Source organism: Cyprinus carpio, chromosome B3 (assembly GCF_018340385.1).
Source record: "Cyprinus carpio isolate SPL01 chromosome B3, ASM1834038v1, whole genome shotgun sequence".
In the NCBI taxonomy this organism is placed as follows: domain Eukaryota; kingdom Metazoa; phylum Chordata; class Actinopteri; order Cypriniformes; family Cyprinidae; genus Cyprinus; species Cyprinus carpio.
In genome coordinates, this window is record NC_056599.1 from 4,965,022 (window position 1) to 4,982,927 (window position 17,906).

General features: G+C 33.9%; 1 protein-coding gene and 1 pseudogene across 1 annotated transcript; one reads left to right on the forward strand and one right to left on the reverse strand.

Annotated features, from left to right (window-relative positions):
• Window positions 1–492: 492 nt before the first annotated feature.
• Window positions 493–7,730, forward strand: LOC122136729 (gastrula zinc finger protein XlCGF49.1-like). Its single transcript, XM_042721278.1, has 3 exons — window positions 493–639; window positions 5,833–6,054; window positions 6,375–7,730. Exons 2-3 carry the CDS (start codon window positions 5,997–5,999, stop codon window positions 7,007–7,009), a joined length of 693 nt encoding a protein of 230 aa, XP_042577212.1. The 5' UTR covers window positions 493–639; window positions 5,833–5,996; the 3' UTR covers window positions 7,010–7,730.
• Window positions 7,731–14,344: 6,614 nt separating this feature from the next.
• LOC109070853 lies at window positions 14,345–15,636 on the reverse strand (annotated as a pseudogene).
• Window positions 15,637–17,906: the final 2,270 nt, after the last annotated feature.

Sequence of the window (17,906 nt, forward strand, 5' to 3'; positions counted from 1 at the left end):
ATAAAGGGAATAAAGGTCGCCAGATGTATAAAATACAAAAATAAGTTGGTTTAGTTAGAATTAGTTATGGGAACAGAAAGGAAGATACAGTAACTTTTCGTCTGAGAGTTGGTCATTCTGCCCTCAACAAATCACTTCAAATGATAGGGAAATATGGTTCTGGTCAGTGCAATAAATGTGGACTTCCAGAAACTGTAGAGCATGCAATAATCAATTGTATGGCATATGAAAGGGAAAGAATTCAGTTAAAAAACTATGTAATTTCTGTTGGCATAAATTCTTTAACTTTGCCGACTATACTTAACAGTTCTATCAAAGTATATGAAGGTCTGGGTATTTTTTTTTTTTTTTTAAAGCAACAAAGTTATATAAGAAAATATAGAAAGGTAGGGTCTGTTTCTCCTCTGATATCAACGCCTCACACTCCGTCCCAGTAGGTGGCGGAATATGCACCAAAGCTGGTTTGCCATCCGCCATTAAACGTCAAAGAAGAAGAAGAAGAAGAAGAAGAAGAAGAAGAAGAAGAAGAAGAAGAAGAAGAATCGCCGTCCACTCTCGAAATTCACTCCCGGGACTCGATCCGTCCCTCCGCGAGTCATCAAAACTTTCGACGCAGCGTTGAGACTATAATGAGGAGAGGTGAGCAATTCACGGCATTTCAAACATGATTTTACACAGTTATTCATGCAACAATATATGAGGTCGTTTCTGCCTTGGTTTCATCGAGTACAGCTCTGTTTGTGTGTTTGCTGACATAAACACTTATGAGCACGTGAGGTAACACCTGAGAGATTTTGTGTTTTTGTTTGTTCGTCTGACTGATTGTTGTTTGGAGGGATGCTGCTGTTACTGAATGTCTCGTAAGGGATATTGATTATGAAACGATATCAGAATTATTACTGCAGCTTTCCCCGCCGGCTGTATCATATCTGAATCATAGCTGTATCACGTCTGGATCACATCTTTATCATAGCTGTATCACGTCTGGATCACATCTTTATCATATCTTTATCATAGCTGTATCACGTCTGTATCGCATCTTTATCATAGCTGTATCACGTCTGGATCACGTCTGGATCACATCTTTATCATATCTTTATCATAGCTGTATCACGTCTGTATCGCATCTTTATCATAGCTGTATCACGTCTGGATCACATCTTTATCATATCTTTATCATAGATGTATCACGTCTGTATCGCATCTTTATCATAGCTGTATCATAGCTGTATCACGTCTGTATCACATCTGTATCACATCTTTATCATAGCTGTATCATAGCTGAATCATATCTTTATCATAGCTGTATCATAGCTGTATCACGTCTGTATCACATCTTTATCACATCTTTATCATAGCTGTATCATAGCTGTATCACAGCTGTATTATAGCTGTATCACAGCTGTATCAAAGCTGTATCATGTCTGTATCAAAGCTGTATCATAGCTGTATCATAGCTGTATCTGAAGGGACCGTCTACAAATTCCAGTAACAGTTTTAAAAACGTAAACTAAATCTAATCAAAACATTCTTAGGGTATAAATATGCAGATAATGCGCTTTAGCGGTTTTGATTGAATGTTTCATGTCATCATAAAATAACTGCGTATTGTTAAAACTAATTGTGGTATTGATTTTGTTAAGGCTGTCAACTCTGTGGGTACAAGGGTAGGGGAAAGAATATCCTATGAATATTGAACCTAAAACTTGTCACGCTTGACATGGTTAAAATTAAGTATAGATACTGCTTGATATTTCATATTGTGTCATGTGGGACATTTTAAATCTATACATAGGAAGAGATTTATAATAGCCTATAAACACGGGAAACATTAAAATTCAGTTTTGTTTTAGGCTACAGTAGGATTACTGTTTCAATTTCTACACACTGTCTGCTAAAACATCAATAGAAATGTTGACAATAGAAAGACAGACAACAGAAATGCACTGAATGTGTGAATATGTGAGTGCAATGTTATTGAATGGCATTTTAAACTGATGTGCTTTTTGTGTCAATGCTGTTAATTTTAATATAGTAATATTATGATTTACAAAGAGTCAAAACTGTTTTTGTAAGGCTCTGATCTCTTCAAAAGATAGAATTTGGAAGACATCTCCTTCACTTACCTTTTTTTCTTATTTATTTGTCTTTTTTGGACAACAAGCAAAATTCCATTTGTATCATTTTGCACAGGAAAGCATGAAACTTGTACATATGCATGTACACCTACATAACCATACAAAATAAAATAACTAAATAAAAAATATAAAAACACAAAAAGCTAAAGCTTATTATGCCTACCCTTAACACCACACAAACAGCACTAATTGACATTAATTTAATATGACAATATAGGATATTCTCAATGTAAATCTAGAAGAACTAGAAGCAATATTATTATTGCTATTAACATTATCATCACTATTCAGTATATCTTTTCATTACCAATCCTTTATAAAGTATTTTAAACTGTGTTAATGAACTAGCCTTTTTTAACTCATCAGGAAAGCTATTCCAAAGATGAACACCTTTATTTGATGGACAGTTTTTTCTCAAATTGGTTCTACAATATGGCGTATTAAAAATATATGTCCCTCTAAGGTCGTAATTACTGTCTCTCAAGCTGAACATAGCTTGCAAGGACTGAGGGAGGGTATATTGTCTTGCCTTATACACAAGTTTAGCAGTATACAAATCTTCCAAGTCATAGAATTTTAATTTAATTTTAATTTTCAACTGGGTAAACAAAGGATTCATTTGGGGATATTATATGGAGAATGTGTAATTATTCTGATGACCTTTTTTGTAATAGAAAAACTGGAGTAGTTCTAGATTTATATGTATTTCCCAGATTTCTATTCCATATGTTAAATATGGAGTGATGAGAGATCTGTACAATATATATAATGCACTTTTGTTCAAAATATATTGCAATTTATATAAAATTGCAGTTGTTTTTGATATTTTCTTTTGGAACATTTTGTATATGGTATATCCATGCCATTTTATGATCTATAATCACTCCTAAAAACTTAATGTAATTAACTCTTTCTAATATATTATTCTCAATTTTAATTTTAATATCATTTTTTATCAATTTATTATTAAATACCATGATTTTTTTTTTAGATAAATTCAAAGATAATTTGAGTCGAACCAGCTCTTTAGTTTGTACAGTTCTCTCTCTACTACCATTACCAACTCTTCCAGATTTTGACCTGAGCAATAAACATTGGTGTTGTCAGCAAACAAAACATAATTGAGTACAACAGACACCATACAAATGTCATTAATAAAGAGCAAAAATAACTTCGGTCCCAACACCGAGCCTTGCAGAACTCCACAACTTATTCTCTGCAATTAAGAATCTACACCATTTATGTGTACATACTGAAGCCTATCTGTTAAGTAATTTTCAACCCAAGAATGTGCTATCCCCCTAAAACCATACTTTTGCATTTATGTAATATGATATTGTGATCTATTGTGTCAAAGGCTTTCTGTAAATCTAAAAAAAAATCCAACTGTGTACTGTTTTTTTTATTTATTGTTTGTGTAATATTTTCAACTAAATTAATAACTGCCATTGTTGTGGACCTATGTGCTCTAAAACCAAATTTTTGTTCCCTTAAAATATTATTTAATTCTATATAATTATCCAGCCTTTTTACAAATAACTTTTCTAATATTTTGGAGAATTGAGAAAGCAAAGAAATTGGTCTATAATTAGAAAACAAATGATTGTCACCATCTTTATGTAACGGGAGAACTTTGGCTATTTTCATTTCATTTGGAAAGATACCGGTTTTGAATGACTGATTACAAATGAAGGTAAAAGGCTGAACAATATTATACATTATTTCCTTAACTATACACATATCGAACCCATTTTTATCTACCGTTTTTTTTTTTTTTTCCTTTGCAATATCTCACAATTTTTAATATTTCATTTTCGTTAGTTGGGCTTAAAAAAAGTGAGTTTGAGCTCTTGTGGATAGAAGGCTTACATAAAAGCTTAAATGTGTAGATTGCTTAAAAATGACTAAGTTAACTGATGTATTGATTTTGTCCAAACTTATCCTGTCCAGTCATCCTACTACTTGCCCACTTGATCCGATCCCCACTCACCTCCTTCAAGCGATTTCTTCTTCTGGTATACCTTCACTTTTTTAATTTATTGTATTGTATATTAATTGTTTATTTTTTAAGTTTATTTTAACAGCCTTTTTATTAAGCAATCTTCTTAAGAAACCATCTCTAAATCCAGCACTTCTAGAAAACTACAGACCGGTATCGCTTCTTCCATTCATTGCAAAGACACTTGAATGAGCTGTGTTCAACCAGCTCTCTATGTTTCTTGTACAGAACAACCTCCTGGACAGCAACCAATCTGGCTTCAAAAGTGGCCCACTCAACTGAGACTGCCCTGATCTCAGTTACTGAAGCCCTGCGACTGGCAAGAGCAGCTTCAAAATCCTCAGTACTCATTTTGCTGGACCTGTCTGCTGCTTTTGACACCGTTAATCACCAGATTCTCCTATCCACCCTCAGAAAGATGGGCATCTCTGGTACTGCACTCCAGTGGCTTAACTCCTACCTTTCTGATAGACCTTTCATGGTGTCTTGGAGGGGTGAAGTTTCTAAGTCACAACAACTTGCTACTGGGGTTCCTCAAGGCTCAGTACTTGGACCGCTTCTCTTCTCCATCTACATGACGTCATTAGGATCTGTCATTCAGAAGCATGGCTTTTCCTATCACTGCTACGCTGATGACACTCAACTTTACTTCTCATTCCAACCAGATGACCCGACGGTTGTTGCTCGCATTTCAGCCTGTCTGAGTGACATTTCTAGCTGGATGAATGACCATCACCTCCAGCTTAACCTTACTAAGACTGAACTGCTGGTGGTTCCAGCTAACCCATCGTTTCATCACAACTTCTCTATACAGCTGGGTTCGTCAACCATAACTCCTTCCAGGACAGCCAGAAACCTAGGAGTTGTGATGGATGATCAGTTAAGCTTCACCGACCATATTGCTACAACGACCCGGTCCTGTAGATTTGCCTTATACAACATTAGGAAGATTAGACCATTCCTGTCAGAGCAAGCCACCCAACTTCTTGTCCAAGCTCTTGTTCTCTCCTCTCCAGACTGGACTATTGTAATGCTCTCCTGGCGGGCCTTCCTGCATGTTCTATCAAGCCTCTACAACTGATCCAGAATGCAGCAGCGAGGGTTGTCTTCAATGAGACAAAAACAGCTCATGTTACTCCTCTCCTCATCAGGTTACACTGGCTACCAGTAGCCGCTCGCATTAAATTCAAGGTACTGATGCTTGCCTACAAGACGACCACTGGCACGGCGCCAACATACCTAAGCTCATTAGTTCAATCTTATGCCCCCTCCAGAAGTTTGGGCTCTGCACGTGAACGACGCCTTGTGGTGCCATCCCAAAGAGGCTCAAAATCACTCTCATGGACTTTTTCCTGGACTGCTCCCAGCTGGTGGAATGACCTCCCGATCTCAATTCGAACAGCTGAGTCTGTACTCATTTTCAAAAAACATCTAAAGACTCATCTTTTTCACCTGCACTTAACCAACTAATACTAGTACTTACCTTTTCTCTTTTCTTTTTCCTGTCTATCATATTCAAAAAAAGAAAAAACCCTGTTCTGTGCTAGACTAACTGAGACTTGTCATAGCACTTGTATACCGTTGTTGTTCTCTTGTTGATCTGATTGTTTCTACTGTTCTCATTTGTAAGTCGCTTTGGATAAAAGCGTCTGCTAAATGATTAAATGTAAATGTAAATCTGCTTCTTCCACGCAGAAATTCATGTTCAGTGAAGATCCTCTCACAACAATCACACATTCAGCAGTTCAACAATAAATGCTGGAATATTTCCATCAGTTCACAAGTGAAGACGAGCATCAAACAATCAGGGAGAGCTGAAATCTGTAAAGACTGAGTTTATTAAAGAGGACAGAGAGAAGATGAGAGATCCAGAACCCTGCAGAATCAAACACTCTGAAGATACTCAAGAACTAACAGGTTTGTGTTTATTCTTCATTCTTCATTCATCAACAAAATTTCTGTTAGATAATAGTGTAGCTGATCAAACATATTTAATTTTTTTTTTTCCCTAAAGAAACATGGGATTTGTGTCTATAATGTTTTTAAAATCATAATTTGAAGATCAATGTACTTGCTTCATGGAACATTACAGAGGTGTATGATTAAAAAAAAATACAATAATGTCCAAAATTTTGTATAGCAATTGTCTACAATATTATAATTTTTTTTTTTTAAATCATGGTACATCAGGGTTACTGGGAGTTACTGAAAATCAACCATTTTTACCTTTATTTTAGAGTTGATTGAAGAAAATGAAGAGAATGGAGAATTGAGTGAAATTGATGAGAATAATCATGTCAAAACTGGAGAACAACATTTGAGTTGCTCTCAAACCAAACAGAAAGATTTAATGAAAAGAGGAGCCAAGAAATCTTTCACCTGTCCTCAGTGTGGAAAGAGTTTCACATTCAAACATAAAATTAAAGCTCACATGAGAGTTCACACTGGAGAGAAACCATTCACTTGTGATCAGTGCGGGAAGAGTTTCACACAATCAGCAAACCTTAAGGATCACATGAACATCCACACTGGAGAGAAACCATACAAGTGTACACTCTGTGACAAGAGATTCAGTTGGTCAAAAGACGTGATCAGACACAAGGCAGTCCACACAGGAGAGAAACTGCACACATGTGATCAATGCGGGAAGAGTTTTGCACTAAAACAACACTTTACGGCACATGTGAGAGTTCATACGGGAGAGAAACCATACAAGTGTTTATACTGTGACAAGAGATTCAGTCAGTCAGGAAACCTGAAGACACACAAGAGGATTCACACTGGAGAGAAACCGTATCACTGCACTGAATGTGGGAAGAGTTTCAATCATTCAGTTTTCTCTACACAGTCATATAAAAAACATTCACAGTAAGTAGATCATCTTCAGATCCAGCTTTTTCTGATCTGATGCTGTGTCTTCACCAAATGTGACACAATAATGCATCATGCAGTGAAATATCATCTGGATAAATCTCTCATTACAAGTGACATGACATAGAAACGTTTATCTGAAGTATTCACAGTGAATAAAGTTCATCTTCAAAACCAGCAGATTCAACTGTGATTCAGATCAACTCAAAGGTGGACTTCCTCCACAAAGTACCATGTCAGAAAGTTTTATTCTTGTATATCATTTTGTTTCATGATATAAATGATATCAGTGTTTTTTTATGAGTTTCATATTCTGTTCAATTGTCTTATAATGAGATTCGGATCAACTCAAAGGCTCTATTCAGACGGTAAATGTTTCTCCTGACACCTTGAGATTAAAATAACATGATAATCAATGATGAACTCATGAAGCAGTGGAAGTTCATTCATCATTTCTGTGATGTGAAGCTCAAGTATGATCTAATGATGATGATGTTTGGTTTATACTGTATGTTTATTATGTTTGAACTGAACTAACAGACAGGATCACAACAGTCCTATTGACTTCTGAGGAACCACACACGTCTTTATATTGTTTGTTGTTTTTAATCTTTTATTTCATTTCCAGTTTAACAGACTGAATCTGTATTTTTTTTTTTTCCCTCTTGATTGTCTATCATCTGTCAGCACATCTGTCCTGCAGTGATTGTGATTATTGTTGAGTTTATTTGCAGTGTTTGCTGCTGCTGTTGTTATTCTTCAGATCATCTGTGTAAGAAGATCTGGTGGGTTTTTCAGCTTCACACAATCCACATTCTGTCCAGAGGAGAACTGACCCCCTGACTGAACCCGCTCTCTCACAAGTGTTTTTTCACTCTCTCTCCATTCTGCCACAGATGGAAGTTGGTTCCTTGCCTGTTGTCTTTGTCTTTAGTTTGGGTCACTTAATTTCTGGCAGGATTGTAGACACTATTTGAGCTGAACTGAGCTGGACGATATAGACATCACTGGGGACTAGTTTCCTCTTGCATTATCAGCACAAGCTTTTCCAGTTTAATTCTGTAAAGCTGCTGACACAATCTGTATTGTATAAATCATTCTAGAAATAAAGGTGGCTTGATTTGACAATCTGGTGATTTACATTGATCTGTAACATTCTGCAATCATGAAATCAGTAAATGCTTTTGAGATGAATTATTTTGCAGGGAGGAAGAAATCACAACACCGAGAGGAAATAGTGATGAATACAATATTAGAATAAAATACTCTCAACAAACAACTGGCCAGATACAGCAAGATATAGCTTTTATTATTATAACTTTTTAATTATTTTACTTTTTATAAAAAAATTAATAAATGAAACTCTCCACATTTCACAACCGTAGTGAGGTGGTGAAGGTAAGAAAAACAGACACAAAATCACAAGTCTTGTGTGTTGAGGACAAGATGCTGATGTGGTTCATGTGTCCTTTCATAGGTTCACTAACGCTGCAATAGCGTTTGCTAAGGAACACCTTCAGTCTTTTCACCACAGCATCTTGTCTTCATTGGCAGCATGCATGATTTGTGTCTATGTCGCAGGTAGCGGAGAGTGCAGGTGACATTGTTTCTTTTTTTTCTTGTCTTCACCACCTGGCTACTTGTATAAAATATTGAGAGATTCATTTTAAAAATGATTTAAATAAATGTATTTGCATTAAAAAGAAAAGTAAATAAAAATTAAATAAATGTCAGCACATTGCAAGTGCTGTCACTTGCGGAAGCACAGGTGTTTGAGAGGGCAAGTGTTGGTCTGCAGCCAGACGCTATTACATTATCCTCTAAACCTCCGGGAATCCACAGTGAGGAACAGTTTGCCAGGGATTTGAGTTAATGAATGAATGAACTTCTTAAATTGATTTGTGTTTCAGTTTGAAGGACACTCTTAAAATATTTGTTTTTACACCAAACCCAAAAATGATGATTGATAGATAGATAGATAGATAGATAGATGAAAAAATGAGTGAGTGAAAAAATCTGGGGTGGGAGGAAAAAATATTTTCCAGATTATTTTGCGTTGTCTCGCAAAACGCTTGCATTCCCTCAAGAAACTTTGTGACAGAACACAAAAGTTTTGCGAGGGAATTTTTCAAAACCAGTTGAGCTCAAGGTTTTTTATTTGTTTAGTTTAAAAAAACAACAAAAAAAAACAGTTGAGTTCAGACAAACACTTCCTGTTTACTTTACAGATTGTAATGGTTCATACAGCTCCATATGTTCACAATGGAGTGGTTCATAGAGATTTATTGTGAACTTGGACGGAATAATCAGTGCATGCTTATCAAGATGGTTTTGGGACATTCTGAAACACTTAATGTAAAACACTGGATAACTCAATTCAGTACACACCTTATTAATAAAGCACAGACAAGCAGAATATCCCAGAATATGAACGTAACCCTGTAAATTGCACTAAGCGTATCCCCCATAGAAAGAAAACACTCAATTAATGGACTAAGACAGTTTTATAAAAAGTCTGAATTTGGTATACAGTTTATTAATACATTATGAAGGCAGTGATAAAAAATACCAAATATGCTATAGAAAATACTAAAATGATATTCTGTGTACATGCACAGAATATATTTTTAATAATTCATATAGCATATTTGGTATATTATCAGTCTAAACCAATGTTTAGACTGATATTTAATTTACAGTGCTCTCCAGTAATATTGGCACCCGTGGTATATATTAGCAAAAGCGGCTGTGAAAATACATCTATATTGTTTATCTTTTTGATCTAAAAAAAAAAAAATCACAAACTTCTAATCTTTCATTAAAAGTAAAAACAATTGAAAGTGGAAGGGAAATCTTGTAATGAGTTAAATGTTTTTCTCAAATGTATGTTGGCCACAATTATTGGCACCCCTAGATATTCTTATGAGTAACCAATCTCTAATGTATATTCATTTTAGGAGTGACTAGGAGCATGAAATTGTCCAGCCATGACTTCCTGTTCCACAGAATTATAAATATACCGAACACAAATCGGACATCACTAGTAAGCCTTGGGCTGAAAATTTTCCTGGGACCTGGCAACACGGACTCCTTCCCTCATTCAGTCAGCGTCGATTGTTGTGGCAATTAAAATTTTATGGTTATAGTTATTTTTCCTGGTGTGAATGGGTGTTGACAGAATATTTTTTATTTATTTTTTTATTTTTTATTTCATGCATACAATAAAAAGTGTACAATATGTACAACATAAGACAATAATCGAAAGAAAATTGATAATCAAACAACTAAAATTCACCTCTGCTTGAAAAGGAGTGGGATGAAGTTTAACACTTGTTAATTCCCACCCCCTCTTTCAAACTTCTTTATACATCAGTTTACTTCCTTTAGTAATATCCACTTTTTTCCAAAACACAAGCACATATATCTTCATACATTTATACAATATGTTAGCAACAAAATTTCTAGCTTAACCAACTCATTTCCCTTCTTCATTATGACGTTCAAAAATAATTTCTTTAAATCTTTTCCTGCTATACTCCTTGACACCTTACTCCTAACATGACTAATGTGAGGTTTCCAATTCACTTTATCAGTTATGACTCCTAAAAATTTTATTTCTTTAACCTTTTCAATGTTCACTCCATCCAGCTTTGTTTCAATTTGCAAATTATTTCGACCATTACCAAACATCATCAATTTTTTTTTAATTTAGTGATCATTTGTTTGTATTAATTTAGTGAAAAGAGGTTTTGAAATGGCCTCAGTAACACTTCTTACCACTTCTTACCATTCTTTGAATTATCTCACTTTCCTCTACCGGAGAAAGGAACATTGAATTTACATTTCTTTCAATGAAACAATAACCATAATGATCATTTCTGGGGTCAGGAATATTCTCTGCCAGCTTTTTCCCAATATTAACAATAAATGCATTGAAAGTATTTGCCACCTCTGTCATATTATACGTGTCTTTGTCTCCCATATTAAAATATTTAGGATAACTTAACTGACCAGAAGATTTTTTTATTACTTTATTCAATATTTTCCACATTTCCCTCACATCAGATTTCTTATTTTCTATTAATTTATTGTAATAATCTTTTTTAGTTTTCCTCAAAATATTAGTCAATTTATTTTTATATTTCTTGTACTTATTTTCCGCCTCTTTAGTTCTTTGTTTAAAAAACTCCTTATAAAGCAAATTCTTCTTTTTAATTGCATTTTTCAGTCCCCTTGTAATCCAGGGATGTCCTTTTTTCTTTGAACTTGTACATATTTTCTTCAGTGGGCAAATTTTTATCATATACATTTTTTATGTTTTCATAAACTTATCATAGGCATCATGTACATTGCTCTTATCATATACACTGTCCCAATTTTTGTACCAATAAATCGTTCTTAAAAACATTCAAGGATTCTTCTGATCTTAATCTTTTGAATTTGCTTAATTGTTCCTGATGAGGCTTACAATCGCTCTCAAACACTGTAAATACAGGCAAATGATCACTGATATCACTTATTGATATTCCACTTATTGCATCACTAAAGATTTCATTTGTTAGAATTTTATCAATTAATGTGGCACTATGGGTCGTTATCCTCGTCGGTCTAGTGATTTGAGGGTACAAATTCAAACTGTAGATTGTGTTAATTAAATTTTCTGTCAATTTATGGTTATTTGGATTTAGCATGTCTATGTTGAAGTCACCACAAACAATGATTGTTTTACTAGCTTTTTTGGTATACATTTCCTCCATATACTCACTAAATTTTTCAACACATGAGCCTGGTTTTCTATAAATACAACTTAGAATCACGTTATTCCTATGTTCTCTATGAAACTCAACTGTTAAACATTCAAATATATTTTCAACAATGAAACTCATATCCTCCACAACACTATGTCTCAAATTAGTGTCCACAAATAATGCAACACCTCCTCCTGCTTCATATTTTCGGTCCATGTGTACAAAATCATATCCATCCAACTCAAATTTTTCTTTTTTTCCCTTATGCATCCATGTTTCAGATATAGCAATTATACTGAATGGTTGTGCCAAACTATGCAAATAGTTCTTAATGTTTTCAAAGTTTGCATAGAGACTTCTACTATTTATATGTATGATGGAGAGTCTACCATCTTTATTGATTTGATTGTGCATTTCATCTGTATAGTAGCCACAGTTTTTGTTTGCACAAGTAAAAAAGTTCTTGTCTGGATCAATATCATGTTCCGAATCTAAACTTATGTAATCAGTATATTAAAATTTTTGCAACTCCCGACTGGTTATATCTTCTGCTTCAGATGAATGTCTTATTTGAGTATTTGTGTCCGTCGTCTTACCTCGTATTCCAGTAGCCTGACAACCTTGATTACTCATACTCAGTCAATTGTTCCTTACCCCTCACCACCAATACCTTTGCATCTTCTGGGCTTCCATTTAATTTTATAAACACTTTACAGTTGGGAACCCATGTATGTTGTATTTTCTTCATTTTTCTCAAGTACCTGGCTTTCTTCCCGATGTCTGCATTGTACTTTGTGAGGTGCTCATTGATATAAACATTTGTTCCTTTGAGCTTTTTTCCTTCCTTCAAAATCTTGTGTTTTCTGTTTGTGAATCTCATGATGACAGTAGATATATCGCCGACTTTCCTCCTCGGCAACACATGGCAAGCCTCAACATTATTACAATCCAAATCAATTCCTTTTGATTGTAGAAAGCTCGCCACTTGTTGCTCTGTCGAGCTGGTGTCAATCTCATGCTGCTGGATCCCTGCTGTTTGCATCTACCGCTCTAGCATATGATCAGGGTTTCACCGTGAGCCCGGTTATTATGATGTCATTCATCCTTGAATATTGTGCGAGATCTGCAACCAGCTGCACTATTTTCGTGTCCATCTCCGCATTCTGGATGCGAAGAGACTGGACCTCCTTCACCAAATCCAAAATATGGATCTGTTGCTCCTTCACCTCCGTGAGCTGTGTTTTGAGGAAGTCCAACGTAACTTTTATTGTCATCAATTTCCTCAGCCACATCACTTAACTTCTTCTGCGCCATTTTGAATCCGTTTCGATCTTTGTGGTATATCAGCATGGCCACCAAAGAGTAAGGTCACATGAGGAGAATTGTTTGTGCGTTTGAACTATTTTTTTATTTAATTTATTTGGCTTCAATAGGAATGTGTTGCTGTTGAAGATGCATCCTCATGTGAATGCCGTGGATATTCAGTGTAATGTGTACTTAGTGATGTGACCAGATTCCTTTATTGTCAGATCTTGAGCTTTTGAACTCAGTGTCTTATGTTTTACATTTCCATGTGTTGAACCTGAATAGAGTATAATTTTACCAGGAGTTGGATTTCAGGCCCTTGACATGTGCTCTGTTGTTGATAAATTATGCTTCTCAAGAATCCTTGAGATGTACATTTAAAATGAAACATGCAGTGCTAATTTTGGAAATGGTGAAACTGCCTAATTTATGTGATAAAATGTTAATGGTGTGAATGTTGCAGTAAAAATAATATCCTACTATATTGATACATTGTGATACAATATTTAGTGATCATTCCATTCAAATTCATGATCATCATCCATCTGATGTTTATCATGTTCGTCTGATGTTTGCAACTGTTTGTAAATATGACACTTTTTATTTATTTATTTTTTAATAGGCAGGGGGAAATTCCCAACATTAAACAAATAGCCTTTCACATTAAACTTACATATTTTACTGTATTCTAATCACTTCTGGCATGTTTTATGCCGACAGGGTGGACATGTTAAGCTTAGGAAAAGCAACAGGGTGGACGTCCATTTGAGGGATACAGACAAACTCTTCTCTTTTTTTATTAAATAGAAATATCATTTTTATTACCAAATGATCAATACACTCAAATTGAGTTCAACGAATAATTAAAAAAAAATAATAGAGAACATTTAAAAAAAAAATATATTTTATGATTTGACTATATTCTACTCTCATTTAAATTTAATGAACAGTGCATGGGACATAGCAAAATAACACATCCTCTTACACAAAACTAAAAAAAAAATATCCAAAGAGACAAGTAATGGTTTTGTTATGAATATACCAACTTAGCCTAATTTAAGACACCCTTTCATAGTCATTTAAAAAAATGATATCAAGTATATCATGAAGCAAAATAATGTACAATAATGTAACATTTTGACATTGTTCTTTGGGGAGGAACTTTGAGTTGATCTGAATCTCAGAGTTGAATCTGCTGGTTTTGAAGATGAAGGTGAACATTGACAAAGAAACATTATCTAAAGTTTAAACAGTGAACAGTTCATAAGTAATGACAGATTTATCTGGAAGATATTTTATTGCTTGATTCATTATTGTGTCACATTTGGTCAGAACGCTCATCAGATCTGAAGATGATCTACTTATTGTGAATATTTTTTGTATGAGAGTGTAGAGAAGATGATTGATTGAAACACTTCCCACATTCAGTGCAGTGATATGGTTTCTCTCCAGTGTGGATCCTCTCATGTGTTTTCAGATGTGATGACTGACTGAATCTCTTGTCACAGTGTGAACACTTGTAAGGTTTCTCTCCAGTGTGGATCCTCTCATGCAGTTTTAAATTCCTTGCTGTAGTAAAAGTCTTTTCACACTCAAAGCACATGTACTCTCTCACAGCAGTATGTATTTTCTGATGTTCTTTCAAATGTTGTAGTAATGTAAAACTCTTTCCACACAAATGACATAAATGTGGTTTCTCCTTCAGATGAACATTCATGTGCTTCTTCAGCTCCGAAGCTCTCAAAAATGTTTTGTCACATTTATCACATGTGTGCTGCTTCTCTCCAGTGTGGATGCTCATGTGATACTTAAGGGTTGTTGAGTGTGAGAAACTCTTCCCGCACTGATCACAAGTGAATGGTTTCTCTCCAGTATGAACTCGTATGTGAACATCAAGATGATATTTGCATGTGAAACTCTTCCCCACTGCGTGCAGGTAAATGGTTTCTCTCCAGTATGAACTCGTATGTGAACATAAAGATGATATTTTTGTGTGAAACTCTTCCCACACTGCGTGCAGGTAAATGGTTTCTCTCCGGTATGAACTCTTATGTGAACATCAAGATGATATTTTTGTATGAAACTCTTCCCACACTGAGTGCAGGTGAAAGATTTCTTGGCTCTTCTTTTCTTAAAACCTCTCTGTTTGAGTTTTCCCCCACTTTTGACATCAAATTCACTCAATTCTTCTTTCTCCTCATTATCTTCAATCACCTCTGAAACAAAAGTATAAACAGTAAATTTTCATTAAATCGTAAAAACAAACAAACAAAAAGTAAAAGGACTTAAAAAATAAAGCCTGATATACAGCTCAATATTTTTTTTTCTTAGCAAACCAAAACAAGCAAAACTTTATAATCATCAGCGTTATGAAAAATAGACACAAACCTGTTAGTTCTTCAGTATCTTCAGTGTGTTTGATTCTGCATGGTTCTGGATCTCTCATCTTCTCTCTGTCCTCTTTAATAAACTCAGTCTTTACAGATTTCAGCTCTTCCTGATGATTTGATGCTCCTCTTCACTTGTAAACTGATGGAGATATCCCTGCATTTATTACTGAATTGCTGTGGGAGGAGCTTCACTGATGATGTGATTACTGTGGGTGGAGCTTCACGGATGATGATGTAATTTCTGTGGGTGGAGCTGATCTGCCAAAATTAAAATATATAATTTTTTTTTTTAATATATCTGTAACTTACTGGGTCCAGATGTCAAATTTTTAGTTTCTGCATCAAATGGAATTAAAAAAGTGATTTTATACACACAGAAAATCAATTAAATGCAAGTGTCTGTTTCTTTTTTTTTTTTTTTTTTTGTGAAAACGTCAAAATAAAGGTGAAATAATATTTCATCATCATTCAGCATAACACGTTTATGTAAAAATGAAACAACATAGTTATTCTGACCTGTACTTATGAAAATATGCAAAAGTGACTATATTTTACATCTTAATTGATTAAAAACTTCTTCTAACAATGATTTAATATTTTGGGGCTTCATTACACGTGATCCTTAAATATAGTATTTAAATGTCATCAAATGATTTTTGTTCTAAATATGTCTGATATTTATTTATTCATTCAGTATTGCTATATAAACCCATTTTGTCTTTGACACATATACTAATTGATACATTTAAGCATCCATATATATCGTAAACTGATACAAATTACCATTTCTTTATTTATAAAATCATTCTGTTTCTTCATTTAAATAACAGCAGAAACCGAAAACATTTGAAAGTATAAAGTCAGAAAAAAGCATGTTTGTAAGAAATAACCCTCAGTCTGTTGACACCAATGAAATGAGCAATTTACAGGAGATCTGAAGACATCAGCATAATAAATGAGGTGAAAACAGGAACTATTGACATGAAATAAATAGTCTTTTCAGCAGCTCTGTTAATACTGATGAGTCTCAGACCATCAACACTCATTCAACAAGACATTCAGATCATCAGCAGATCATCTCTCTTTATTCTGAGTGTTTGCTGATAGAAACACATTATACAATATGATAAAACCTACAAATGTTTGAATGACAGATACTGTTATTTTTCACAATGTGACATGGACGAAACAAAATACATTACATAACTATACCCTTACGAAAATTAACCATGGTTTTACTATAGTAAAAGTGTAGGTACCTTTTTTTTTCTCGTATTGATTGACTATTAAAAATTATAATATTAAATTATATATATAGAGAGAGTTTAGATACAAAACACAATAAATCCATTTTGATCAATTTGAGTGAAAATGTGTTTTATTTTTTTCCAAGAAAGTGGCAAGATGAAAACCACTGTTTTCTGTTTCAAAATTTCACATAGCATCTTTAGGTTATAATAACATAAAAAATTCAAATCCACATTTAGATTTTCAAAGATTTATTATAAAATGCTATTTTTTTCCCCCCAAAATGCAATAAATCCATGACATTTTTTTATTAATTGAATCAATATAATGTTATTTTTCATATTACAACTGTTGAAAATACACAACATAGTAAGTTGATCCACAAACATAGATGCTTGTATATTTTTTGCTGTTTACAGGTGCAGAAATGAAAGCTGAAATAAACAATAATATCACCGGATTAAGATGCGGAAAGACACAATTACTCCACCACAACCATAAATCCTGAGCGATTTGAAAATGAGCAACAACCAAGGAACAGTAATCACTGTTTCACTCAAAAATTATCCATGATAATAGTTAATGATTAGATAAATAGATACAAGTACAAAATGTGTTTAATTTCCAAACTTTGCCATTTACCAATGTGTTGTTCAGAACACTAACAATAAGGTATCATTAGTCAACATTAGTAAATGTTGAAATTAACTAAAATAAGCCATGCATTTGTTAGTTTTAATCTTTGTCAATGTTTGTTAATAATAATAATAAAATATGTTCTTTGTTAGTTCATGTTAGCTCATATCCGTTAAATAATGTTAACTGATACAGCTTTTGTTTTTAATAATATATTAATAAATGTTGAAATTTACATCAATTAATGTTAATATATGCTTTAGAAGTATTTGCCAACTATGTTACCCGAGTGTTTAATGTTTATACTTATTACATTTTATAATCCAAGTATAAGTAAATGCAAGGGTAGTTTTGCAAAATGTGATTTATTTTATAGCTGTTTCTGTATAGCATGTTTGTTTTTGTTTTGTTTTTTATATTTTTGGCTGTAATTGTATAGTTTTATAAATACATTTTATTCATGCCAACTTGATCAAGTGAGTTCTTTAAAATTGCATTCATCATAATCTACGTTAGATGTGTTAGGTCGTGTTATGGCTGCATATCAATTTTAAATGAGGTATTAGTGTAC

Excerpts from the sequence above, each read along its gene's own strand:
- LOC122136729 (XM_042721278.1), top strand. The coding sequence starts at position 5,997 with ATGAGAGATCCAGAACCCTGCAGAATCAAACACTCTGAAGATACTCAA. Across the intron at positions 6,055-6,374 it reads AGATACTCAAGAACTAACAG|AGTTGATTGAAGAAAATGAA; the intron begins GTTTGTGTTTAT and ends CCTTTATTTTAG.